The sequence below is a fragment of the Centrocercus urophasianus genome, unplaced genomic scaffold (genome assembly GCF_019232065.1).
Source record: "Centrocercus urophasianus isolate 14NV4802_14NV808 unplaced genomic scaffold, USGS_Curo_1.0 seq_18, whole genome shotgun sequence".
NCBI classification, from domain to species: Eukaryota; Metazoa; Chordata; class Aves; order Galliformes; family Phasianidae; genus Centrocercus; species Centrocercus urophasianus.
This window is the reverse complement of record NW_024884733.1, coordinates 4,889,170-4,916,109: the sequence shown is the minus strand read 5'-3', so window position 1 is coordinate 4,916,109 and position 26,940 is coordinate 4,889,170. Positions and strand designations below refer to the sequence as shown.

The 26,940-nt window shown below is 44.6% G+C and overlaps 2 protein-coding genes across 7 annotated transcripts; one reads left to right on the top strand and one right to left on the bottom strand.

Annotated features, from left to right (window-relative positions):
• Window positions 1–1,867: 1,867 nt before the first annotated feature.
• Window positions 1,868–23,108, top strand: KLHL20 (kelch like family member 20). 6 transcript variants are annotated; one of them, XM_042819599.1, is made up of 12 exons: window positions 1,868–1,923; window positions 2,901–3,141; window positions 8,392–8,965; window positions 12,266–12,424; window positions 13,227–13,321; window positions 14,396–14,511; window positions 14,884–15,067; window positions 16,173–16,316; window positions 16,492–16,625; window positions 17,135–17,343; window positions 18,995–19,101; window positions 21,188–23,108. In XM_042819599.1, the coding sequence occupies exons 2-12, from the start codon at window positions 3,119–3,121 to the stop codon at window positions 21,270–21,272; spliced, it is 1,830 nt and encodes a 609-aa protein (XP_042675533.1). In that variant the 5' UTR covers window positions 1,868–1,923; window positions 2,901–3,118; the 3' UTR covers window positions 21,273–23,108. The 6 variants fall into 6 exon arrangements, with proteins under 6 accessions (XP_042675533.1, XP_042675534.1, XP_042675537.1 ...); XM_042819600.1 differs by having other exon boundaries at window positions 1,873–1,923; window positions 3,090–3,141; XM_042819603.1 differs by having other exon boundaries at window positions 1,894–1,923; window positions 3,095–3,141.
• A 343-nt stretch (window positions 23,109–23,451) lies between these two features.
• On the bottom strand, window positions 23,452–26,905 carry CENPL (centromere protein L). Its single transcript, XM_042819606.1, is given in 4 exon segments — window positions 23,452–25,153; window positions 25,458–26,029; window positions 26,424–26,664; window positions 26,738–26,905. Coding segments are annotated over 4 exon segments (1,053 nt in total). The 3' UTR covers window positions 23,452–25,081.
• Between the last annotated feature and the right edge of the window lie 35 nt (window positions 26,906–26,940).

The window sequence follows — 26,940 nt, the reverse complement described above, 5'->3', positions numbered from 1 at the left end:
TATTAGAGACAGAAGCAAAAAAGGCATTGAGTACCTCAGCCTTTTCCTCATCCTTGGTGGTAATGATCCCCACCACATCTAATAAAGGATGGAGACTCACTTTGGCTCTCCTTTTATAGTTAATGTGTTCACAAAAACATATTTTTTTTTATCTCTTACAACAGCTGCCAGATTAAGTTCTAGCTGGGCTTTTGTGGTTCTAATTTCCTTTCTGCATATCTTAGCAACATCTTTGTACTCTTCCTAAGTTGCTTGTCCCATCTCCCACAGGAGAGATTTCTTTCTCCAAGTCACCTGCCTGCTCCGATGCTGTGAAAATGGGACCAGCAGTCTGGAATTAGAGGGCAGTCAAGTCCCTTACTAGGGAAGGGGGCACTGACAAAGTGATTGGAAAATGGACACAAGCCTTCGCTCTATGGAGGCAACTCTTGTCAGACATGAAGGAAAGGCATCCCTTCAAGAAAGATATTGTATGTCACCTGGTCAAGTGTGCTACCATGGAGGGAGGTATCCAGTACTTGAGGGCATTAGCTGTGCTAGAGGTGACCTGCACCTGCAGCTCCATCAGGTGCTCAGAGCCCTGTCCAGTCTGACCTTGGGTGTCTCTGGAGATGGGGCATCCATCACTTTTCTAGGCAACCTGTGCTAGTGCCTCACCACCCCTATTAGAAAATCTTCCTCTTATATCCAATCAAAACCTCCCCTCTTTTACTTTGAAACCATTTCCCCTTCTCCCATCACAGCAGACCCTGCTAAAGAGTCCGTCCCATCTTTCTTACAGCCCCTATAGATACTGACAGGCTGCTCTCAGGTCTCCCTGGAGCCTTTTCCTCTCCATGCTGAACAGCCCCAGCTCTCAGCCTGTCCTCATAGGAGAGGTGTTCTACCTCTTGGGTCATTTTTGTGGCTCTCCTTTGGATGCACTCCAATAGGTCCACATCTCTCCTGTACTGAGGACTCCACATCAACAGCTGGCAGTGTAGAGGCAAACCCATCCGGGCTGCAGCACTGTGGAAAGATATTGCTGCCTGGGTTGTAAAAGCATGTCACGTAAATGTCCACATAACCACAAGTCATACCACTGAAGGACAACAAAAACAACCAGCAGGTGGATCAGGCAGCCAGGATTGAAGTGGCTTGGGTTTATCTGCACTGGCAACATAAGGGTGAATTATCTATACCTTGGAGGGCACGTAACACCTCATACCTTCAAGGATGAGATACAACATATTGATGGACTTGGGATAGAGGGGTGGACTTGACCATGGATGCTATTGCACAGGTTTTCTACGCATGTGAAATGTGCTGCCTTCAGGCAAGACAAGTGATTAAAGCCTCTTAGGTATGAAGGACGATGGCTGAAATGTAAATACAGAGAGGCCTGGTGGATTAAATCACACCACGGCAAGGTCCACGTGCTTAAAATGGTGGAAGCAACCACGGGACGGATGGAAACACGTCCTGAGCCTCGTGCCACCGCCAGGAACAGCCTTGAAAAGCGAGTCTTGTGCTGACACGGCACCCCTGAAAGAACCGAGCCAGACAACGGGACTCGTTTCCAAAACAACCTCATAGACAGCCGTGCCAAAGAGCGTGGCATTGAGCGGGCTTGCTGGGAAAACGGAACGAGACAACGGTGCCTCGAGGGGATTTGATGTAGGGCGAGAACAAGGCAGTGCTTGGACTCGTATGATGTGATTTACTGAAAAATTCCCCACGTCATCACGACGGGGCTCGCCGTACGCATCAGCACCACTATTACACAGCCAGCCCCAGGCCCGAGGGGGCCGGCACGGCGGGGCGGAGCCGCGGCACGGCGCGGGGCGGTCGTGGGCCGGGCCGGAAGGGGCTGTCGGCGGTTCGCGGGGCCGTCCGCTTCCTGCCGCGGAGGAGGGCCGGTGGCGGGCCGGGCTCGGAGTGAAGGTGCGTCCCGCGGCAGTGAGAGAGCGAGCGCGGTGCGGGTGCCGGCCGTGCGGTGAGTCCCGCGCAGCTCGGCCTGAGCCCTCCTTTGATCCTTACTGAAATACGTAGGCCTGAGAATGGCTCGGCCGCGGTGGGCCGTGCCCCGCTGCCAGGAGGAGGAGGCGGCTGGGAGAGGCGGCGGGTCGGAGCGCGGCGTGCCCGGGGCTCGGCTTGGCGGGGAGGGGGCAGGATCACGTAGGCAGGAGCAGCTGGAGCCATTTTGCAACTTCAGCCCAAAGTTCTGCCCTATAGGTTTGGGATGCGGGGCTCCAGCTGAGTGTTTCGATCGTGTGAGAAAGGCTTTTGTTTCGTTTTGTTTTATTTTCTTCAAGAGTTATTCGGTCTCACTCCCATCGTCGCCTTTCCTATACTTTCACCGCTCCCCGCCGGGTGTCTGAATGCAGGAAGCCTGGGGACGTCAGTTTGAATGCAGGATGCTCTCCTGTGACAAGAAGTCACAGAATCCTTAGAGTCGGAAGGGACCCTTAAAGGCCATTAGTCCAACTCCTCTGCAGTGAACAGGGACACCACAGCTCCATCAGGCTGCCCAGGGCCTGATCCAGCCTCACCTTGACAGTCTCCATGGATGGAGCACCAACCACACCACTAGGCAACCTGTGCCAGTGCCTCACCGCCCTCCCTGTAAAAGACTTTTTCCTTATATCCAACCTAAATCTACCCTCTTTAAACTTGAAGTCAGCGCTGTGCTGTGCCTTAGTTGCCAGCCTGCCTTCAGTCCCTGCTGCACAGCAAGGCAGAGCCCCACTCCTATCACTCAAGGCATTTTGTTCCTTTGGTCGAACAATCCTAAGGGTTCCGATAGGCAGGCAAGCAGACAGACAGCATCCTTTGATCCATGTGTTCCATTTGCCTAACAAATTGTTATGCAGCTGTGGTGAAATGACTTTTAATGATGTTTATATTTCCGTCTGCTTTAGCCTCTGCAGTTGAGACATCGTTAATCCAGGCTGCAAATTTTATAGCTGGATTAGAGCTTGAAGGCATATTAGGATGTGGATTTGGTCAGCTCCGCTGTTGCAGAGTCAGACTGAAGAGAGGAAGGAAGGCTCTTGTTTCACAGCATCACTGTTTTTCTTCTTTTTCTTCCTTCGGATCGGGTTCTGAAGTGTAGGGTGAAGGTTTCTCTTCGTGGTGCATGGACGGAAAGCCAATGCGCAGGTAAGATGAAAACTACTTGTCTCCTTTTAACCCCCTGTAAATAAATCCTGTGGTGAGTTGGTTTCAAAAGTTCTTAGACCATGAAACCTCTCCTGCTTTTAAAAAAAGATCTGGATAGGAGAGTTAGAGTGTAAGCGTTTATCTTTAGTCCTTGCTTCTGTGTGTTTAGTTCTCAGTATTTACATGACCAGATGTCTGGAAGTGGATGTGCTGTTAGGAGAAGAGTTTGGAAGACAATTTATTGTAATTCTACGTTCTCTTCTGCCCCTCCTCGCTTTTACTATATCTTAAAATCTAGTATTTAATTACTTTTTTGTTCTGATAACGTGAAATAAACAGTCTGGGAATAAAATTGAACTTGATTTCTGAGAGGCATTACTTTTCTCTTGACTAAAGGAGTTTAGCTCCTCTGATGGGGTAAGGCCTTAGATGAAAAGGAGATTTCCTCTTCTAATTATGGATGCCAGCTGCCTCAGTTCTAATGAGCTGAAGATGCAGCTGAAGTTTAATTCAGGGGAGTGCTTGCTGTGGCTATATCAGAAATGTTCTGTTATAGACAGGAAAAGAATTGTCCCAGTAAATCAGCATGATGATATGTAGGCAAACAGAATTGCTCTGGTTGCTGTTCACTGTTAAATGTGCCAAGGCAAACCTTAACAGCAGCTGTATTTCTGCATGCAAGCTGTGTGGAAGCAGAGTTGCCTGGTTATTTTTTTTTTTTCCAAACGAAGTAGAGAGAACTCATGCAAACAGCCTAGTCTGTCTGTACTCCAGGGTGTTAAAAGTTGGGAAACTTTGCTAGGGGTAATTCTGTAAGCATCAGCACGATGCTTCAATTAAGCTAACGAGTAAACTTTGGTCCGTGATATGGGCATCTCTGGGGCCATGTTATGTTAATCAGGTTTTTTTTTTTTTTTTTTTTTTTTTTCGGCAAGGTGAGCAGTGTGGTTTTGGGGCAGAAATGAGTTAACCTGTGGCTCTTACAGCAAGTGTCCTTTTTTCTGACATGTGAAGGAGCAGACAGCTCTCTTCCATCTCCAAGGCAGAGAATGGCAATGCAGGGATTGTTAGGTGTTCAGTGGGTTTGTGCCTTCAGTTTGCCATGGCAGGAGTTCTGTCTGCCACTCAGGCTGGGCTAGACCTAACAGTGAGCAGCAGCACCAGGCTGAAGCAGCAGAGGTTTTCTGTTGTGATGACCCTGGAGCTTCATGCTTCTTCAATTAGACCTTCCATTACCTTTTGTTTTCCTTCCCTCTATGGCAAGCCAGTGCAGAGGTGGCTGGCTTGTTTGACGTGCTAACGTGGTCATTACTTCTGAGCTAACCCTACTGCCCAGATGCATTAGTTGACATGGTGAGTTGGTACAAAATTTGTACAGTGTTCAGAGGATGGGGAGGGTGATTTGAATGGGGAAAAACACTGCAGCTATTCTTGTCAAGATTGAACATCAGAGCATTCTCTCCGTCACAAGCAGGATTTGTTTTGCATTAGTAATGAAGTGATAGTTGGGTCAGGCTGTTCTCCCTGTCAGAGAGCAGCAAGAGAAAACTTCTGCTGAAGGCATCAGCGAGGCAGAGGAGTCCTTACTGATGAAGGGTGTATTTCTACAGCACCAAAGTAAGGAGGGCAGAGCAGATATGGTGGCTGGGGGTCAGCCAGGAGTCCTGTCATCATCAGGCAAGTCTGTAGCTATGCAGAAGGACTGGAGTTAAGCCAGGAAGCCAACACAGCAAGTTGGTGGTCAGGCAGTGATGTGCTTGTACATAGCTCAAGCAATGCATGGGGACTGGAGCAGCTCTCAAGCGTGGGCACGGCTCTTGCCCAAGACAAGCTACAAAAAGGTTGGGAGGAAGACTCCAGCAATGAGCTTCCTGTGCTTTGGCATCCTCATTCCTGGTGAAACCGAGAGTTCTCTGAGTTTGGTGAGTGAAAGTGTAACTAAGTGTAAATAGGGACTTGTGCACCAGGTCGCTGTTGCTCTCACTTTAAGCAATATAAAATAATAATGCAGTCAGGTTTATGTGCTTGTTTGCTCAACGCTACCTCTGTGAGAGTGTTTTCCTAAGCCTTGCTGTCTCTGTAAGAAAAGGAGTTAGTGGTATTTTTTACTAATTATTAGATCTTTAATTCACAGAGTTTTAGTGGCTGCAATAAAGCATTTCCATCTACTTGGTCTATCACAACATCACCAACTAAATGAAAGGGCTTTGTCCTAGTAATTCTGTATGACTTTATGCATAGAATTCCAAGCTAGGCATTGACAGAAATCGCTACTGGTTTGATTTATCATCTCCATTTGCTACTAAAATCCTTTGCTCCTGAAATCCATTAGAGCAATGAGTGATTTCAGCTGATGCTTTCAGCCTGTTTCATGTTCTGTTCTGTGGGCCATAGGTCCCATCAGTTATTTTCTTCTGCATTATATTAAAGCTTTCTTGTGATCTCATCCTCAAACATACATAATGTGAAACCAAAAAAAAACACAGGCCACCCTGACCTTGAAGTTAAGGAGCTCAGTGATGTTTTCTGGGAGTGTTTTTGTTAGATATTATTCTTGGGTATATTTTGAACTTTTTCACTGCGGCTGTGTTGCTGTAAGGGTGAAAGTCTCACGGGTGCCCGTGTTAACAGCTGAAGTTTTGGGAAGTGGCCTGGATGAATAAAATGGAGGTAGCACTGCCTGTATATCTCGCTGACTTAGCGTGGCAGACTGCCTGTGTTTCCATTTGTACTTCTCAGCAGTGTGCTACGGAAACCCATCCTTTGTCAGCCCTTTCTTAATCGCATTGTGTTTGCTGGTTTCCTCAGCCCTGCATTTTGATGGAGGCTAATCCCAGCATATCTGCGTAGCTGAGCACCAATTTTTTATCCTCACGCACACATTTCCTCCTCAATCCTCAGCTCTTTTTAATCACCCCGTGTATTTGGGAGCAGCTCTTAGCTGTGAATGTGCTGGGGGGGTGGCAGCTAGCCTAGCATGTGAGAATCAAATGCTGCTTTCTGTCTTTCGCACCTCTAAGCTACTGAGTCACCGTTTCATTCTCTATGCATATATATGCATAATGCAGTGAAATTATTATCCTTGTGGAGACACAGGCTGTCGGTGTCCTTTTAATTCCATGCCTGTGCACAGCAGCAGCCCACGGTGCTTAACGTCAGGCACCTGTCTTGATCCAGTATGGAAATTCCCAAGCCCATTGATCACTTGCTTCTGCATTACCTAGAGGTAAGTTATGGATGAATCAGGAATGCTAATTTGCTTATTATTCTTTTTTTTTTTTTTCTTCCAGCCATTCAGTTCTCTTTAATCATTAACCAGCCCCCCCTTTTTTTTTCTTGAAGAAGGGAGGCTGGATACAATAGGCACGCTCAGATAAATGAGGATGAGAGCAGTGCAGGAATGCCTGAGGTTCTTAATAACCAGCTTCCTTTTCAATTAAAGATCTCAGCAGTCAGATTTGGGGAGAAAAGCCTATTCTAGCCTGGCAAGGAATGGGGAACTGCTGCCCAAATTGGGCCTTAGCACAATGAAATCCATGCGGCATGCTTAGTGCGAGCTGGCCTCTATACTGAGGGGCTTTGTCACTGCCTTCCTCCATCCCTTGGTAGAGGGATTAAATTACTTACTGTCTGCCTTTAGCTGCTTGGGACTACCAGAGAAAGCCAATTTGGTAAATCAATCTCCAGCTAAGGTTTCTTGAGATTTTTGTGAGGGTACCATTGAACTTAGTTCACTTTTGATGCTGTGAGGAGTGTTTACCTGCATTGTTTGGAAGGAACTTTGCAGAGCTTTGGAACACCACAAAGTGAATTTGGGTTGTGAGGGACATGAGTGGGTGGAGGGGAGAGGGAGGCAGTGTAACAGCAGAAGGATTTGTCAGAGGTGTCAGGAAAGGAGAACAGCAATGGATATATTAAAAATATGTATTTAAAAAGCAAACAAGCAAGGCATTTCAAGTGCAGAGGCTGAACAGGAGCAAAGTGCAGAGGGAGACCCAGCTGAATCTGTGTAACAGAGATAGGAGGGAGAGGTAATGGTCTGAAGCAACTGAATGCCATGATCAAGGAGAGAGTGTGGGGGGAATGGGAAAACAGTCTGGGATGCAAGTAATTGGAACTGCTGCAAAGAGGCTGGTTTGCTTGTGGTTAGAAAATGCACTTGACATAATAATGAGAGGAGTGGATGTGAGTTATTTTTTTAATTCCTCCAAGCATGCTGCAAAAGGCACTGAGCAATGGCAAAGCTGTCTCTTCTTTTGCTCTTAATATGAGCAGAGTGAGGTAGTGATAACTCCCAAATGCCAATGTACCAGAGGAGCTAGGAATGGATGTATTGGCTCTCTCAATCTATCTCTGACAGCCAGCATGCTCACTGATTATTCATAGCTGTCAGCAGTCTGATTCTGCACACAGTGTGTTTCATTTGCTCCCAGTGAAGTGCTTTTCTTTTCTTCTAAGTGGAAGAGGCAATAGCTTCCTCTGTTTGCTTTATTTTCAGAGCAGATAGGTCTGAATTTCAGATAGGTCAGTGGTACTGTTGCATCCTTTTCAGTAATTGCAAACATGGCATGAGGCAAAGATTCAGATAACTGAGATGTCATTTTGTGTGTTCAGAGCACTATTTTCTTCCTGTTTTGGTAGGATGGTGTTTGTGAGTACTTCTGGTACTTCCAATATTGATTGGTCTCTTAATCCTGCTTGCATGGTATCTTGCAGGCCATCTGAAGCTACTGAAATCCTCAGGACAGCTGGGTGTGTTCAGGTATCAGTAATGGACACCCCTATTGAATATGGAGGCAGAAGAATAGAGAAGTTTGGTTAAATTGTGTGAGTGCAATTATTTGCAGCAGAAATCAGTCTCCAGCACTGACAAAACTCAAGTGACAGTGGACAAATTGGATAACCTTCTTTGCTTTGAGTCTGTGAAATGGTGATAATATTTCTCTACCATGTGAGGCAGTCATTAGGTTCAGTTAATAGATGTGTTCATGTGGTTGGACGTCACTGGCGTGTCATAAAAAGCATATAAAAACAGATATAAGCCTGTTGCAAGCTGGCATTTGTTTATTTCTAAGTAGACTTTGGTTTGAGACTGGTTCTTTTTGCACGTGATCACATTTATATTCACATTCTCACGTGGAGCTCTGGGCAGCTTTTGCCTGTGTGATTGGTGTGAAGCGTCGAGCTTTGGCTGACAGCTGGTGATAGATGAGTTGTTGACCATCTTCTTTTTGGCTTCCCCTGCTGCAGGTGTACCAGTACTCGACCAGGGGAGACCGGAATGGATGTGACCAGCCGATGCACACTGGGAGATCCTAACAAGCTGCCGGAAGGGGTGCCGCAGCCTGCGCGTATGCCTTACATCTCCGACAAGCACCCTCGGCAGACTCTGGAAGTCATCAATCTTCTCCGGAAGCACCGGGAGTTGTGTGATGTGGTGTTGGTGGTAGGTGCCAAGAAGATCTATGCTCACAGGGTGATCCTGTCCGCCTGCAGCCCGTACTTCCGAGCCATGTTCACTGGGGAGCTGGCAGAGAGTCGGCAGACAGAAGTGGTGATCAGAGACATCGACGAAAGGGCCATGGAACTGCTCATTGACTTTGCCTACACCTCTCAGATTACTGTGGAAGAGGGAAATGTCCAGACCTTGTTGCCAGCTGCTTGCCTTCTCCAGCTGGCTGAGATCCAGGAGGCCTGCTGCGAGTTCCTTAAGAGACAGTTGGACCCTTCCAATTGCCTGGGCATCCGAGCTTTTGCTGACACTCACTCGTGCCGTGAACTGCTGAGGATTGCTGACAAGTTCACCCAGCATAATTTCCAGGAGGTAAGAAGCCCCTCTGCTGGAACTGTGGTTTTAGAGAGCTGTGATTTACTCTTTCTTTGTGCTTCTTCTCAAACCCTGCCCTCAGTTCTGCTGATAGAAGTGGATACTGGCCTCAGCAGGGGGAAGAGAGCACCTGCAGGGCAGTGTTTCACCGTTGTTCTGTACATCATAAGTATGATCCGTGGCATTTCCTCTCTTGGAGTTCTGTGTTGAATGCTGCATGGAAGGCAGGGCCACATACATAGGTGGTGTTTGATGTTGCTGCTGATGTAGCTGCACTAGGGTGTGCTGCAAGATATATGATTGGAGGGGAGAAGAGTCTTAACGTGAGGGTAATATATGAGAAATAGAAATCTGCTGATTGTAGGGCTTGGGAGTATGAGGGAGCTGGGTGAGCGTATGGCTGTGTCAAGTGAAGTCTTCAACTCCCTTGCTATAGCAGAACCAGGGTTTTGCATTTATTATTCAGCAGAAGCTGGATAGCTAGATGTGGAATGGAATTCACATGTGGTATTTTGTGTCTGACCTTCGTACGCTCAAGTCTTTTCTTGCATTTCAAATTCTCCATAGAAATTTTTTTGGGGGTTCCAGCTGCCAGCTCAGGGAAGGATCAGCATAATAAAGGATTCCCCAAGCAATACCCAGAGAAGAGTGGGTCTTTACTTCATTCTTACACTTGGATGCTGAAGAGAGCCCAACATTTTTAAGTGGTATCTTTCCTGAGCCCTTGTTGGAAGGGTAAGAATTTAAGTGTGTTGGAAGCAGCTGCTTTCTAGGGGTGCTCTCAGCATGAAGATGTATTCCCCTGGCAGGGGGATTTCTCTTGCCATTTCTAGAAACTGCTCTTCTATCCACTGGGACAGGTAGCCTGCTGCAGAGAGACTTCTTTTTTCCACCTGCTCCATAGGTGGATCCTTTCCAAAGGCAGTGGTAACTCCAGGATGGAGTAGTGTTGCTAATTCAGGTTCCCCAGAGAAGTGGCAGTGTGTGATTGATTGCAGCCTGCACACTCTTGTTTTCCCTGCAGGAAGCAGATTGGAACTGTATTAATTTCAGTCAGGTAGTACTTAAGAAAATTATGAGGAGGAGCAAACATGGTTGAACTTGACTGTTGGACACCTTGAAGACAATACTTGATATCTGACTGTAGACACATTACATCAGCTTACTCCAAAAGTTGCAATTAAATATGACTTCCCTAGCCATGAAGACAGAATTTGCTACTTAAGAGCTTGTTATTTTCTAGAACTCGGTGATTTCCCAAAAGCTCTGCATTCAAAGCCCTACATTTAGCTGTGTCATGTGCTGTGTGCTTGCTCTGCATTTCTTTTCCTCTGCAGTTTTTCCTTGCGAGCAGGATGGTAACCAGATGGTTGTTTATTTTCAGTACTTGGTGGTTTTAATGGTTAGAGCTGCGTTCTTCTTCTTATTACACAAGTAGGGCATGCTTACAAGCCTCTAAATAACTTCTTGACAGCATAAGGCTTTTGTATCTGAATGTTTTGGTGTTAATGCTTGCAGCTGGCTGTCGAGAGCCGCCTGCCGTGGGGTTCTTTTCTTTCACAGTCCCTCAGAGATGGCTTTCTGTGTTAGTTTTCCCTGTGAAAGCACACACAGGCAGGAGTTTTGGTCTCTAGAAAACACTCTGTTCTTTAAAGATGATGCAAATTATAATTGAGTTAACTAAACCACATAGATTAGCTTGCTGTTTGGCCTGGACAGTTTTTGATGTCCCACTCAGTATCCAAGAGTTCAGCTGCTCTTCATCCCTAATGATCTCCCATTTTCTTTCTGCTCTTTCTCTGCAGCCAGCATTAATGGTGCTCCTTGCTGGGCCCATGTTCTGCACTGCCATTACTTTCCATCCAGAGAGTGTTGATCCCTTACCAAAGGGAGGGAGGTAACTGGTAGAAAACTTGTACTCCTATATATGGTCACTGTTCCTCTGAACTGACAAGGAGAAACATGAGATGGGAATTTCCTGAATGGCAGTGTCAAATATTAAGCACTAGGCATCAAGCCAGCCCATACAGTTACTTCAAATGCAGAGTGAATTGTTTCGTGTCCTCTGCTGTGCTAACCTCTACTTCTACTAATTGTTATATGTATATATTGCTGCATTACATCGTCAGCTTCTTAGTAGAATGTTTTCCCAAGTTTTTTATTCCCCTTAATTCAATTTCTTGCCTCGAACCCCCAGTGAATCTTGTGTGTGAGATGTGAAATGACTCTACAAGAGCAGCCTTTGTATTTTTGTTTGCTCTTTCATACCTTTTGTGAAGGGGAAAAAATCCACGTAGGGATGAACAAGCTGTACTTCATAGCAATAGACTCAGGTGCTTACTCTATCTGCAGGTGTAATTGTTGTTAACATGAGAGAGTTATTATGAGCACAGGATCTTGTTTCATTAATGCTGCAGACCATCGCATAAGTCAAGTAGTTCTAACGTGGTTGTAAATTACATGGACAAGCTGATATTCAGTTGTTTTATGTCAGTGAACCGCTCAGATGACTGGCTGTGGGCTGGGAGTGCTTGTGGGGAAGCTGAACTGTTGGGTGTCAAGGAAAACTCTTTGCTAGCAGCCTGCAGCCCCGGCATGGCACGTGTGTTCAGGGCTGTGTGCTGGGAGCAGCTGAGGCCTCCTGAGGAGCTGGTCACTATCTTGGGTGCTGAAGGAATTCACGTGCTGGCAGACTGTCAGCAGCTTGAGTTTCACAAGGGATGAGTCCTTAGGGTCTTCAGAAGCTCTGATTCCCTCTTAAGAGCCTTTGGACCTGCACGTGCTCTATGCAGATATTGAAAACAAGTGAGAGACGATCAAATCTCTTTGTCCAGAAATATTTTCTGTTCTGCTACGAACAGGCATTCAGCTCTTGGTAGCTTGTCTCTGAGACTTCTTATTTGTTTTCTGCTTTGGATTGCTTGAGGATAGATCCTCTCTGTTCTGGTGTTGCTTTATAAGTTACACAGGGCAAGCAGGAAGGCTGATTGTAAAGGCATGTCTTATTCTTTCTGAGTTCTGAAACCTGACTAATGTGTTCTGTGACTTAACCCTTTAAAACTATCTTATGGAAACTCTTTTATGTATCTTTGGTGTGTTTTTGGGTCTGCATTTTGCAGCCAGCCTGTCATGTGTTGATGGCAAGATAGTGATGGGTAGCTGAGCCTTTGCTGGATCAGTCCATTGGGCTCTACTTCAAGTGGGCCACCTGTCCTTTGGAGTTGCACCGAGAAACAGAAGTGGGAATGGTTCTGGTGCTTTGGCCACTATCCTCATTTGTGTTTTCTATTTAACCAGGTAATGGAGAGCGAGGAGTTCATGCTGCTTCCTGCCAATCAGCTCATAGACATCATATCCAGCGACGAGTTAAATGTTCGCAGTGAAGAGCAGGTGTTCAACGCAGTGATGGCCTGGGTGAAATACAGCATTCAGGAAAGAAGACCCCAGCTGCCACAGGTAATAATGAGCACAGTGACATTCAAGGCTCCTTTTATCCAAGAGAAGAGCAATGAGGACTGATAGGGCAACGCAACAGCAGTGTGACGGTTCTGAGTGCATGCAGCTCCACAATAGTTTTGTCTTCCTCCTGTGTTAGAAGGTTGGCATTTTCCTTTCATCTAGGCTGAAAGATGCAGCCACCAGACCTTCTAATAGGGGCTTTATTGATTTGTTTCCAGGTAGGGCTTGCCAAACTAGATTGTTTCAGTGGTCTGTCCAGGCACGGTGGCCTGGATTGCTTTGAGTGTTGTGCAAAAAACAGTGGGTAAGGAAAAGGTCGTCTTCATTTGAGGTGCATCTTTAAGCTCTGCTGTTTGATTTATGCCTCAGCCATCAGGATCTTATACTGGAGCTTGTCAGAAGGGTTTTGTTGAAATGCAGTGTTTCATCTGAGCCAAGCCATTTCACAGAGAAGCACCCATTCTGACAAAGCTGTCAGCTGGAAAGCCTCTGAAGTCTCAGGCTTTTTGATCAAAAGAAGTGAGTGCCTACCCTGGTGTTTCTTTGGAAATACAGATATTTAATGCAACTATACTTAGGAAAGCTTCTGAAAATTGTTTAAAAGCAAAGAAAGAAATGCTGCTGTCCTCAAGTTAGCTCTTATTAATGGCATTAAAACTGTACGTCTTTTCAGGTCCCTCTGTCTGTACCTGCTTGTGCTTGTTATCATTATTAGCCAGTTTTTTTTTTTTTTTTTCCACAATTTCTTTGTTTGGGGATTTACAGCTTATCCACAGTGCTGTTCTGTTCTCTGTTGCAGGTCCTCCAGCACGTTCGCCTGCCACTGCTGAGTCCCAAGTTTCTTGTGGGCACAGTGGGCTCTGATCCTCTTATTAAGAGCGATGAGGAATGCCGGTAAATCTCCTTGCTGAACTACAGAATGGGATTTCATTCTATTAGGGAGCCTTACTGACATCTATTCTCTGAAACTGCTTGTTTGTTAGTAGTGAACAGGTAATATCTCTCCCAACTTGTTCTTTTGCAACAAGGAGAAGAAATGCAAGACGACATGTTGTTTCTTTGCATAATATTGGTAGCATGCCCGAGAGGAATTCCATTCTTTTAAAGGTTTTTTTTCTGTGAATCTCAATATGACTTAAAGTAATTGCTGTATGCAAAACATGATAGCTGAACAGATTCCAGATGTAGTCTCTTTCCTGCATTGCTACTGGAAGGAAGCTGCCACTTCCTTCTCTTGTGACATAAGTCACACCTTTCTAATTCTTGTGGAGTTGTGCATTATCTGTTTTTCCGTATTGTGCCTAATGTGGAAAAGTTCAGGGGTTAGGCTAAACTGCTTTTCTCCTGAGTAAGCACTCATACTGACCGAATTCCACACTCATAGAGGGGAGGAGGACTTTTTTTCTGTTTTATTTTATTCAAGGGCTTGGTATGTTAGGATTAGACCAGATGATAAGTCATTAATGGATGGACAGTGCTAGCTGGCCAGAGCTCAAGGAGAAAATATTCATCAGAAAGATACTATCTCCATCTATTGGTCATGCGGGTATTATGTATTTATGTGCTTTTCAATTCCTGTTTTGTTCCAAGGTAAAACCATTGATGCTTAAGTTTTAACTTGAAGCAAACTGGTTTTGTTTTGTTTTGTTTTTTAATACAGTTAGCCCAAGAAATCTCATCACCATTTTTTAATCAGTCATTGCAGCTAGTAGCATCTGATACTAACACCAGTCAAAAATTGATGCAGGTCTATTGCTGTCACTGTCTAAGTGACTTGTAAAAAAACTGATGAGGATTTTGGTGACAGTGCATGTTTTAACTGCATCTATTCATGCACTTTTGTGATTTGCAAATAACTGAAGTGCCCAACGCTTGCTGACTGCTCTTCCCGCCAGTTTTGATTCATGCTTTTTCCTTTGGCCAGTTTCAAGTGAACTTTGGGAATTAATATTTTCCCGTCTTGTGCAGGGATTTAGTGGATGAAGCCAAAAACTATCTCCTGCTACCCCAAGAGCGACCGCTGATGCAAGGACCGAGGACTAGACCACGCAAACCCATCCGCTGTGGAGAGGTGCTCTTTGCAGGTGTGTACAGCTCCTGCTGGCTCAAATCAGGAGATTCAAATCCGTTTTGCTGGTGGTAGCTTTCTTTTAAACAGAATCTTGTCACCATCTTTCCGAATGACCTGTGTGTTAATATTTGGAGATTTGAGTCAGCTTGCACTTCCTCGCTTGTGTCATCTCTTTGGTGGTGACATTACTTCCAAGTGTAGGTTAATCCTCTTGAAAATCAAATTCTGCCTTCTAATTGTAATCCTCAGAACGATGAACTCTGAGAGATGAAGCTACTGGGTTAAGGCTGCTGAAGTGCAGAGGGGTTATTTGTAGCAGGCACGTGTGCACTATGTGTGCTTGGTGTGTTACTGTGACACTATTTCTTGCCTTTGGTCCCAACAGTGGGGGGCTGGTGTAGCGGGGATGCAATCTCCAGCGTGGAACGGTATGACCCTCAAACCAATGAGTGGAGGATGGTGGCTTCCATGAGCAAAAGGCGCTGTGGCGTTGGTGTCAGTGTTCTGGATGATCTTCTGTATGCAGTGGGAGGCCACGATGGTTCTTCTTACCTGAACAGTGTAGAAAGGTAGGTGTCCGTAAGGCCAACATGCTGAATACTAACTCTGAGTTCTTAAACTTGGGTGCTAGCTTCATCTTGCCAGCTATTTTTTGTTTGTTTGCTTTCCTGCTGGAAACCTGAAATTTTTATTACTTGCTATCTACTTCAATATGTACTGGTTTACTGCTAAACTAGGTCTTCACACATCCAGCTTGTGTTGTTTACTCTTGGTTTAATGGAACAAGATATAGCCTTTGGTAAAAGGAAGAATCATGAAGAGGTGGGTCTGGTTGTAATTGGTGGGAGGAGTGTGATCCTGGTTAGCTTTGCAGTTGCTGGTTTGTTTCTAGTGGTGTTAGAGAAGGTTGAGGTTGCAGTATGCATTACTTCAACAGTGAGGGAAAGCATCCTGGAATTTCATGCAGTGTGGCAACTACAGAATTAAGGAACCTTGCGAACACATAGAAGAAGGAAAATAGGTCACTTTTAGGCCTGTGAAAGACACAAGTCGAACAAGCTGTGTCAAGCTTCATGTTTCTGGGAGCAGTTTACTGCAATCTGCCTGCCTCCAAGCCACATGACTCATGCACTCCAAATCTCTTCCCTTTACCAAATCCAACGAGCTATACAAATATTCCTCCCCTTCTTTTCGCTGTCTCTTTGCATACTGCCAGCTTCTCACATCGTGATCTTATGTCTCCCACACCTTGCACTTTTCTGCTACACACCGTTGTTCCTCACCGCTGGGTTTCCAAGTTGGTCTGGTTCCCTTGTCTTTATCAATAAGAGCAGGTCCAGTGCTGGCTTGTATGAACTGCAGAGTATATCCAGCAGAGTAACTGACTGCTGCTCTTTGCACAGATGCAAGTTAGCACATGTCAGCCAGTCCCTGGTAATGTGCTTTCTTACAGACCTCAACCTTTGATCTTCAGTTTGAATCATCTGCACTGCAGTTTGAACATCCCTGCAATTACATGTGCTGCATGCATTGCATAATTTTGGAATTATTTATTCAACTTATAAATAGCTGTGTTGCAGTTCAGACTCAAGATGGGTGAATTTTACTGCTTCAGTAGTTTCCAAACTTGGGAAAGTCTGAAGCATAGATAAGCAACGTGCGCTGTTTTTCTAGGTACGATCCAAAGACGAATCAATGGAGCAGTGATGTGGCCCCCACCAGCACCTGCAGGACCAGTGTTGGAGTAGCAGTTCTTGGGGGCTACCTTTATGCAGTGGGTGGCCAGGATGGTGTCTCTTGCCTCAACATTGTGGAAAGGTACCTAAGTTTTTAAAAACAAAATTAAAAGGAAAAAGAAAAGGGAGCGTGGGAGGAGGTAAACAAACAAATCCCATGGGGATTTTTCTTTGGGGAGAATAAGATCAGCCTTTCTTACCCCCCTTTGTGAGAATGTTGATATTTTTGTGAGCTTTGATGTTTATTCTTCTGCCAGGTATGATCCCAAAGAAAACAAATGGACTCGAGTGGCTTCCATGAGCACCAGGCGCCTGGGAGTTGCAGTGGCTGTTTTAGGGGGCTTTCTCTATGCAGTGGGAGGCTCTGATGGAACTTCTCCTCTCAATACAGGTATGCCTTTTGTTGTCCCTCATTGCTGTCAGCATTTGTCATGATCCTGTTTGTTGTCTTTAAGGTCTCCAGGTGGCAGCTGAATATCTTGGTGACCGGTTAGCTGCATGTTTTCTCCTTCAGATGGGATTTTACTATATGGTAATTCATATATGGTAAATATATGAGCCTGTGAACCACCGTTACCTCTGTGTGTGTGCACATATAGTTTTTCCCATTAGATGCTGCATTTGGCATGGTAACGGTGATAATTTTGTAGCCAACTCATTCTTGAGTGAAGGTGCTTTATCTGATCGATTGACTGCATAGGATTGGAGATGGGAGAGAAAAGCAAGCTCTCTATGGAAGGAAAGCATGAGAGTGACAGAACAAACCAGTACATCCTGTTTTTCTTGTGTGGACACTGCACTATCTTTACAGATTGAGCAACGCTTTGGGTGCTGATATAAAAGTGCTGATCTCCACTGCTTGCCAACCCTGTTGCCAACAATATATCATTTCTTCTGCAGTGGAACGATACAATCCTCAGGAGAACCGCTGGCATACGATTGCACCCATGGGGACGAGGAGGAAGCACCTGGGCTGTGCAGTGTACCAAGACATGATATATGCTGTGGGAGGCAGAGATGATACGACGGAGCTTAGTAGTGCTGAGAGATACAACCCTCGAACCAACCAGTGGTCTCCTGTCGTGGCCATGACATCCAGACGGAGTGGAGTGAGTTTGGCTTGGTTTGCTCGCTTGTGCTATCTGTCATCACATGGTGAGAGTAGGGGATAGAGCATTGAGTGAGATTTCCCTCTTGCCTCATCTGTGTCTTTTAGAATAGAAACAGAGAGGTAAATGTTTGCCCAGGGGTTATGCTCTTTAGTAAGACTCAAGAATGAAGTGGTAGTTGTGTCATGGCGGGGCATCCAGTTGTTTGAAGGTCTTTTTAAAATAGTTTCGGTCCTTTACACTGAGGAGATAAACTGAGGAGGTCTTCAGCTTCTTCTGAAGTATATGTATTATTTGGTGTGTGACAGGATTAGAGAACAGTATTAAAATCAGCACCTGGGTCTCATCTTGCACTTTGGGTGAGTTAGGAGGTGAACAATCCTACCTGCACAGAAAAAAGAGCTGGAAAACTGAGCAATTGTATGTAGATACTAACTTACAGCTAAGCGCTTTCGCTGCCTAGATGTGTGTGGGAATGGGGTTTTGGGGCTTTCAGATGTTGCCTCTCTTCCACAAATCCTGTGAGTATGGAGAATGACAGCATGTTTTCATCAACTTCTAATCTTCCTGCTTTCTGTAGGCATGTGAACAAAAGATTAACGTGGCGTTTTAAGTAGTCATCATGTTTAGGCAGATGCAAATGTTATGAATATTTATCATTGGATGCTGAATTACATAGTAAAGCAAAGCGTGGATTCATTCTGTCTGCATGTTAGTATTTCAGTGTGTGCTGAGGCGAGTGTGAATCATGACTTGAGTAAGTACTGGTTTGGGGAGCAGAAAATATGTATTTCCTTCCTCAAAACATTTAGTACACTGTTCAACACTGTCCTTTCCAGCTACCAATTAAGCATTGACTCTTCATGAATTCCTTCTATATTTGCACTATTTAGAAGTTCCTCAACAGATGCAGCTGCATGTGCAGCCCTCCTAAGTTGTGCTAAGTACTTCAAAACCAAAACGAGGACTGTATTACATTGTGTTCTTATCTTTGCTGCTATACTGCTTTGTTTGCACTGGAAGTGATCTGCTTAAACCACAGAACTGTTTGAGGTTTTTGTGATTCTTGTGCTTCTGCAGAAGGATAAAGTAGAAAGGCTGGAGGCCAAGCTGTTTACAGATGTTCCAAGCCACAGCCTGGGAGGAGCAGGCTGTGTAGGCTTACATATGGTTCTCCTCCAGTTTAAGCTGTCATTGCAGGCTATAGGTTGCTAGATGTTCTGGAGTACATGTTGTAATTTGTCAGGAAGTCTCATCTAGGACGTGATATGCATTGGCTGATAAAGACTTATGCTCTGATATATCTACAAACATTGAAGCAGTTCTAGCTCTTATCGTCACCTTGGGAACTTTGTGCTTTTACTGTGATATCTCTGCTTTGGGATACATATTTAGCTTTTCATGTCTTGTTATTTGAAACCCAGCACTTGGATTGTGTGGCATCTTATACCAGTCTGCCCTAGTTAAATGCATTTTAGGCTGTTTTGTACTTTTTTCCCCCCTAGAAAATTCCATTGCTACTTGCCTTTCTCCAAACACAGCTGCTAAACCTTTTATTAATATTTATTTCAATCGTTATTTTCGGGGTATGCTTTCAGGACATGCCTTTTCAGCAAGTAGCTAAGCAGCTGCTGTGATGGTTGTTTTACAGGTTGGCCTTGCAGTGGTGAATGGACAGCTAATGGCCGTGGGAGGGTTTGATGGCACAACGTACTTGAAGACCATTGAGGTGTTTGATCCAGATGCTAACACATGGAGGTAACTGATAAGTTTGTGAAACAGTCAAACAGCAATCTCCAGATGTAGCTGCTGTCACCCAGCTGGAGCTGTCCCAGCAAATTAGAACCGTGACATACAGCTTGGTGCAGCAGCCAGCATAAATTTCATGCTGTAAATTCCTGGTTAGCATGAAGCTGTATGAGGATCATATTTTGAAAAATTGGGAAGGCACAGGAACTTTGTGTGGCTGCCTTCCCTGTTATGCTTGAAACATGGTCCAGTACTGAGCAGTAATTATACAAAAAGGTGCTCACTAACCTTTGTGGCGGGCTTGTATTGCTACAGCACTGCTGCCTGACTGCAAAAGCTTCCATGACAAGATGACTTCTGTTTAAATATGAATGGAAGTTGAGGCTGGTAATACGCCAGTGTTATTTACCTACTGCACTCCCATACCCACAACTAGTTAAGAAACACTTTCTTGCAAGTTTCTGCTTGGAAAACCAAGTCTAGGTAGGTTTTCGAGATCAAAAGAAAGTAGGCAACGTAGCAAGCATGCCAGGTAGCAAGGACAATGTTATTCCAAAACATAATTTGTTTTAAGTGCCACTTCTGAACTTGAAAGTGTGAGCCGCGCTGAAAGACATCTGCCGCTTGTATTTATTTTGGGCTGAGTCTGCTCTGCTTCTTGGTAAAAACGAGCTGACCCTTAGAAAGTATAGAAACCCTTAGTCATGGTGTAGAAACCATCCTACTTATTTTTGGCTTTCAAGCTGAGGTTCTGAGCTCCACGTTTTTCTGGAGGAGCTGAGGCAGAACGCTTTGAGCATGTGATGTTCTTCTCCCTTTAAGTCTGTAAGACAGCAATTAGAAGATTTTCATCTGATTCACAAGACAAAACACAAAATTGATTTAAAATGTATACTGAGAAGTTGTATTTCTTCTTTTCTAGTCTTAAGTACACTTAAAAGCAATTATATTTATTCCCAAATCTAATTAAACTTTCGGTCTTGCTGCTTTAGTAATCTGGAGGGAGTAGAGGGGAATAGAAAGCAATTAATGTCCTTATTCCTTTTGGTTTAGTAATACTAGTAGATTAATCCCTTTCTGCTGAGACGAGCTGTCATAAGGAGCAATGGGGGATCTTCCTCTTGTCTGCTGAGCCATGGTCAATGCTTGTAGAACTGCTGAGAAAAACCCACCTGAGCAGAGAGGAATATGTACTTTCTCTTAGCTGAATGGTTTTCAGGTACTTTCAATGGCAGTAACAATAACAAGATATTTTGAGTTAGGAGTTACTGTCTAGGCCAGTATTTGCAGGACTTTTGGAGGTTGTTCAAGGTATTAGCTGTGAGTCCCCCCCACTTAATTCAGAACAGCTGATCATCATCTGGTCTTCCTTTGTTGAACTTTTTGTTCTATGAAGGGCTTTTTTTGTGTAGCTCGACTAAGAAATTCTTCTGATATCACTTAATCCCAGATTGCATTGGTAAGAGTTGTTTGAAGAACTTGCTTCTCCTGTTTCTGCCAGCAGACTTCAGCAGCACAGAGAATTATGCAGCTGAAGTGAGTAGGATCCTGGAGTCTGTAGGGATCAGATTTCCATATGAAACGCAGGCACCATTTCAGTAACATATCTTAGAGAAGCAGATGGTGCTTGGGATGTGTTACATCTTGGTTGGATCAGCTGAATGTATAGGGTATTAGAAATGTAAAAAAAAATAAAATAAAATAAAAATTAGTTGGTTTGCAAACAGCAAATCTGTCCTTGATCCAGTGCTATCTAAAATGTAGCCCAAGGTCAGCTACAGCCTGTGAAATTTTTTCTTTTTTTTATCTTTCCCACAGCCAGGCAGGGAGAAAGCAAGTGATTACTGAAATAACAGGAAACCATCGTGGCCAAACAAGCAGTTTCTGTTTAGAGGGAGAAAGGCATGAGCAAATACAAGCGTTTACCTTGGAAGTCTGTAAAAAGGCAGCTGTTCTGCTTCTAACTTGTCACAGCCCACTTTAAGCAGGTGTTAACAGTGGTGTAACCATGCTTACAAAGGCCGATTTGATCATTCCCATGGTGGTTTAATGAGAGAGCTGGAGCAGTGTGCCTACTGAAGCCTTCTCTTTGCAGGTTGTACGGAGGGATGAACTACCGGCGGCTGGGAGGAGGAGTGGGTGTTATCAAAATGACACACTGTGAATCCCATATATGGTAAGCACCAAGAGAGAGGGAGACCCCCTGGTTCCCATTCCTAGATCAACTGAAGAGACTTGTTGACACTGGACTCTTTGCGGCTCTCGTATGGATGGTCTAGACCTGATGTAACTCTTTGCCGTTGGTTCTTTCTATGGAATTATTAAAATGACTTCTGTGAGAGTGTGCCCAATGGGAGACCACATTGTCAGCCTCCAGGGAATCACTGGACAAAAGTAGAAGTGTTGCTTATGTCCATATTTTTTTTCTAACTAGTCTACAATTTTGAATAAACCAAACTGTACAATTCACCATAGCATAAACAATGCCAATGCACAGACTACAAGCTACAATGGGAGTCTGGCAAGGAGAGTGTCCTGCCTTTCCCTCCTGCTGTGAGCATTGGATGTGGCAGCTGTGTTGGTGGGTGAAAGAGGAAGGTGATAGAGAAAACATTGCTTTTGCCTTATTTACAGAGAGCTTCAAAAAAGATAAAAGTACTTGATCTGCAAGGTGCCACCTTTGCACAGAAGCTTTCCTGTGCACAGAGTATATTTATTTTTTCATTTAATTTGTATCACGTCTTTTCTTTGTATTGCTCACAGCGCTGATTCCAGCTTTTTATATACATATATATGTGTGCATATATATGTATTTTATATATATGTATATGTGCGTGTGCAATTTGAGTTTTAATGAGTTGATGGTTAGGGCAGGGCTATGTCCTGCAAGCTGTTGTGGTTCCAACCCTGGTGGTATGTAGTTGGGTCTCAGAGTATGGAAGAGCTATGGGTACCCTGAGTGTCTTTTCAGTCTTGCTGGAGGCAAGAAGTAGAACTGGAACTCTCATCTATCGACTGAATCAGTGAAAGGCCATAAAAGAAGGTGAGAGTGAAAAGGATTTCATATGATGCCTTTTTACTGTACAGTGTATGGTACAAAAGTTCAGCTTTTGTCCCTCACCTCCTCTGTATATGAACCTAGAAACAACTAGCTGTTGCTTATTTAAATAAGTCTCATATTCAGCAGGCAACCACTTCTTCTCTGAAGCTGGTAGGCAGGTATCATCCGTTAATTCTGGCTAGCCTAGATCAGCACTCACCTCTCAGGTTCTTGTTAGAATGGCAGACCCGCAGTCGAGTCAGCTCCTGCTGTGAAATGCTTAGACCAGCATCACCTTAGCTGCCCTCCTGCCTCTCATCTGTGTCTCTAGAACTCCTGTTGTAAAACACTGACCACGATGAGGTGGTGCACTCCCTTTCGATGATTCGTTTAAAATGCACTTTCTCTGTTCTTGGCTAGAGCAGGAAAAGGTCTGAAATCGTGGAAGTTTGGAAGGGAGGGACTGTTTGCTGGCACTGTGAATTACTGTCATGTTTTGGTGAGTGCAGAAGTACCCAGGGTAGGGAGAGAGGAAGGAGGCACTGTGGACTCAAAGGTTCTGATACGTTTGTCTGTACTGTAAGTACTGTCTGTACTGAGAAGACCTGTTGCACCTGATTTAACTTTGGACCTTATTAAATCTGATTTTAAAAGGACTGTGAATTCTTGAGATGAAGGCAGTGCTGACATCTTGAGTTCTGATCTCCATCGTTTGATTTATGTAACAGCATTTTAATGTGCTTGAATATAGTAGAAGCTACACTACAGTAATAAATGGGTCATTAAAAGTTTTTTTAAAAGTTCCTTTTCCCCTAAAGGTTGGTATTCTTACGTTTACATATGAAGATCATTTGCACCTTTACAAGGAAAACAAGTATTCTGTAAACAAATGTTTACATTTATCATTTATGCTTTTTTCTAGCATGAGTAACTTGTATAAATAGTGCTATCTTAATAAATTTCTTCTATGCTATTCTTTGTTTGTTCCTTTGGTTGAAAGCAGTGGATTATGTTTTTGTACAGTTTGTTTAGATATAGTGAATAGGAATGCTACCTTTTTCAGGTAAAGGTCCAAGTAGAAGGGGCTTAAAAACTCTGCTGGCATTTGGTGTTACCTTCGCTTACCTAGAAGCATGTGCTTCAGAACCAGTTTTGTTTTCCTGGAAGAAAGTAGCTGTGTGATCTTGTCAAATCTGCCTCTGCTGTCTTCTCTGCAGATGCTGAGAGCCATAGCACAAATAAGCATGTGATGAGGTAGGGGAAGTAGTTCTTTATTCCAGCACTAGTCCACAGGCAGCCTATGGTAGATACTGAGCACGATTAGTAGAGCACTGGCTTCAGCTAAGTACTAATCTTAAAAGCAAAGCATGCTGCTGGAGCATTCCCACAAGGTTCATATGCTTTTAGGTTCTCAAAGCTACATTGAATTTAGAAATTACTTATGCAAACTGTCAGATCAGAACATTAGATCTTGAAAATTACTAATGAGTTAACTTAAAATCAAATACAGGTCTGCTTACCAAGCATTCCTCTCAGTCAACACAGCAAACTTTGATGTCTTTGAAAGGAAACTAAAACAACAGAACTAATAGTTGCCGGGCTGTCACGACCTGTGGCTGTGCTTAACTCAGTAAGCATCCTCAATTCAACAAATACAGCCTTCACAAGGCAAAACTAACTCTGCTTAATACAAACTGAAAGCAAGTACATGGTTCTTTTTCTAACTGTACTAGGAGGCTAGTTTCAGTAACAGATAAGGAGCTAGGCATGTGATGGTGTCATGTTATTCATGTGTACACAGCTGGTTCATCTCAGCCTTGCTGGGGTGAAGAAGGAACAAGCCAGCTCCTTTAAGGGGGAGTTGATGTGTTCTAACCTTGTGGTTTGGTCAACTCACACCTTGCCTTCCTGCTTACAGGTAGGTTACAACATATTTAACTGATTACTTGTACAAAGTTCTTGAAGCCTAAAGTTATTACAAGTGAATTTCACAGGAAATTATGCTTTACACATTCAATAATACTGTGAGCAGCAAAGCTTAACAGTTTAGTCAGGTAAAAAAAATTAAAATAAAATACAAGTATACATTGAGTCAGACATGCTGTTTGTCTCTAGTCAATTAGGGAAAAAAGCTAAAAAAATATTTATGAGGTACTGTTATACAAGTCATAGCACTTCTACTTCCTTTTGGCTCACATAGTTTGTAGTCGGCCTCTGTGCACTAGCTCTGAACTGTTACCTGGTATAGAATGAGATCAAATATAAAGTTCCAGCACCAAGAACTCCAACTCAGAACTCTGGCCTACAGAATTACATCCAAGGCAATAAACTACCAGGCAAAGCACATTAAATCTCTAGTTCATGCTGATTTCAATTTCTCACGCATTAACTTTGTGAGACCAGAGCTGGAAACAAGGGAACTGTCATGCTTTTCACCTTGCTCAGCTAGGGAGTAGATGAACATTTTACGACCCTTACTAGCCAGTCTTAATTAGCTAACAATGAAGTTAGAAGCTTAAAACACGTATCAGTTTTTCAGGCATGCTTGACAGTGGAGTCGTTGACATTTAGCCTGCAGCCCAAGTGTACCACAGTATAACTGTACAGCTGGTGCTATCAGTTAAGTGAAAACCAAAATTGCTGACAGCAGCAATAATGGAAAAACTTGTCAGTAAGTCGCATCCAAGAACTTGCAGTTTTGTTTCCTAGCCTCCAGCAGATAAATACAGACAAATGGATAGAGTGACTATAACAGACAGATACTTAACAAGCTACTGTAGGGTTAAATGCCTTTTCTGCATACTGAATTGTGGCTATGGATTTAAATGCAGTAGTTGCACACAGGAGTTACAGATCAGAAGAAAAAATGCTGCAAGAATGAATTTTCAGTAGGCTTATCAGCTTCCATTGGTAAGCCTCTGTATGCACAAAGATATGCGGAGTTGAGTCTCACTGTATCTGAGAGATTGCTAATTCTGTCAGTAGCATCAGCACTCCAATCAGGTATTGGCTTTGTAGAAACTGTTAAAAAAAAAAAAAATCAGTGGTCATTTGCACACCCTTAAATGACTAAAACAAATGAATGCAGTCAGATTTGCAGTTGTCTGCAAAATACTCTTTTTTTAAAAATGATTTTGACCCAAGATATGGAACAGAAACACTCCTGCCTCCATGCTGCTCTTGTTGGAGCCCTCTGACTTCTGGTAGGAAGCTATTTGTAAGAAACAGGCAGCCTTCATTTTTAAAAGGAAGGCATTTCTAGTAAAGTACAACTATTCTACTTGTCTGGTATTAGGATAACATGCTGCATTATCATTGAACTCACTTTTATGATCCCATCACAGTGTGCTGAGGCAATTCCCGTAGAAACTTTCACCAGTTTTGTAGCTGACAAGTGGATCTTAAAGTGTCTGTGGAAGTGGGAATAAAGGCATTCCATAAAGACATCCACCTCTTCCTGAGTGATCTCTCCTGGAGTTTTTTGGACTGTGTCCCACAGAGCTTTTGCATCCTCAGGGTGAATGGCATATAAAATATCCAGAGGCTGAGGCAGGTGAGGAACAGAGAAAAGGAGTTCCATGGCAGCTGTGTTTTTGTCCACTTCGCATCCAGTCCACATAGCTGCCATCCAAGTGAGATTGAGAGGGCTGATGGCTAAACGACGGAAACAGCAGTCAAAAGTCTCCTGAAACCAACTTCCAACAATGGCTGTGTAACTTTCTGCCCCATTAACAAGGAACAAAGGTAAACAAGTGAAGTTCTCAGGCAAATCCTCTAAAAGATCATCTCCAGCCACACAGCAGAACCATCCTGACCATATCAGCTTCTCTTCTGAGTTTTTTGGGGAAAGTGATGATCTCAAGGAAAGCTGGAAAGGGGAAAAGAATCATAGAATCACTGAAGTTGAAGAAGGCCACCATGATCATCCCGTCCAACCATCAACTTATCCCCAACGACCACATCCTTCAGGGCCACATCCCCACAGTTGGTGAACACTTCCAGGGACAGGCAACTCCCCCAACTCCCTGGGCATCCAGCACCTCAACACTCCCGAGAAGAAGTTTTTCCTAATACCCAAACAGAACCTCCAGAGGCGCAACCTGAGGCCATTCCCTCTTGTCCTATCACAGGAGCAGAGGACGACCCTCACCTCACCACGAGGTCTCCCCTGTGCTCCCCTTCTCCACACCGCCCCTTCCCATTCCCTCAGCTGCTCCCCACTCCCTGTGCTCTGTCCTTAGCTGGTCCCAGAGTTGTGAATAGCACCCCAGTGCCCCACCTGCACCAGCACAGCGGGGGGGGTCCTGCTCGCTGCCCCTCAGCTCGGGCAGACCGGACATGGCCACCTTGACCCCCAGCTCTCCGTCCGTATCCACTGCCAGCCCCTTCTGCTTCTCGGCGGCGATGAAAACACCCAACATGCGGGCGTAGTCCTTCAAGTCGGCTTTGGAAAACTTGTACAGAGGGCTGACACTGTACAGGGTCCACTGCTTCCGCAGGAGGAACGCCGTCTTCTGCGGATCCGCGTTCTCCTAAAAACGAAGGACAAACATTCATGGCATCGCTCCCCCTCGGGGCTCGGCGGCCTCCGAGGGACGGTCCTACCTGACAGCGCGGCGGCAGCAGGCGGCTGCCGGGGCTCAGCCCGTAGTTCCGCCCGAACAGCGGACCTCGGGACAGCCGCCCGGTGCCGGATGGCCGCCCGCTGCTGGGCAGCGTCCGCATCGCGCCCTCCATCTCTATAGCGGAGCCCGCCGCCGGCCCGCCCGCCATTTGAACGCCCGTCCCGTCGGCCCCCGCGCCGCCGC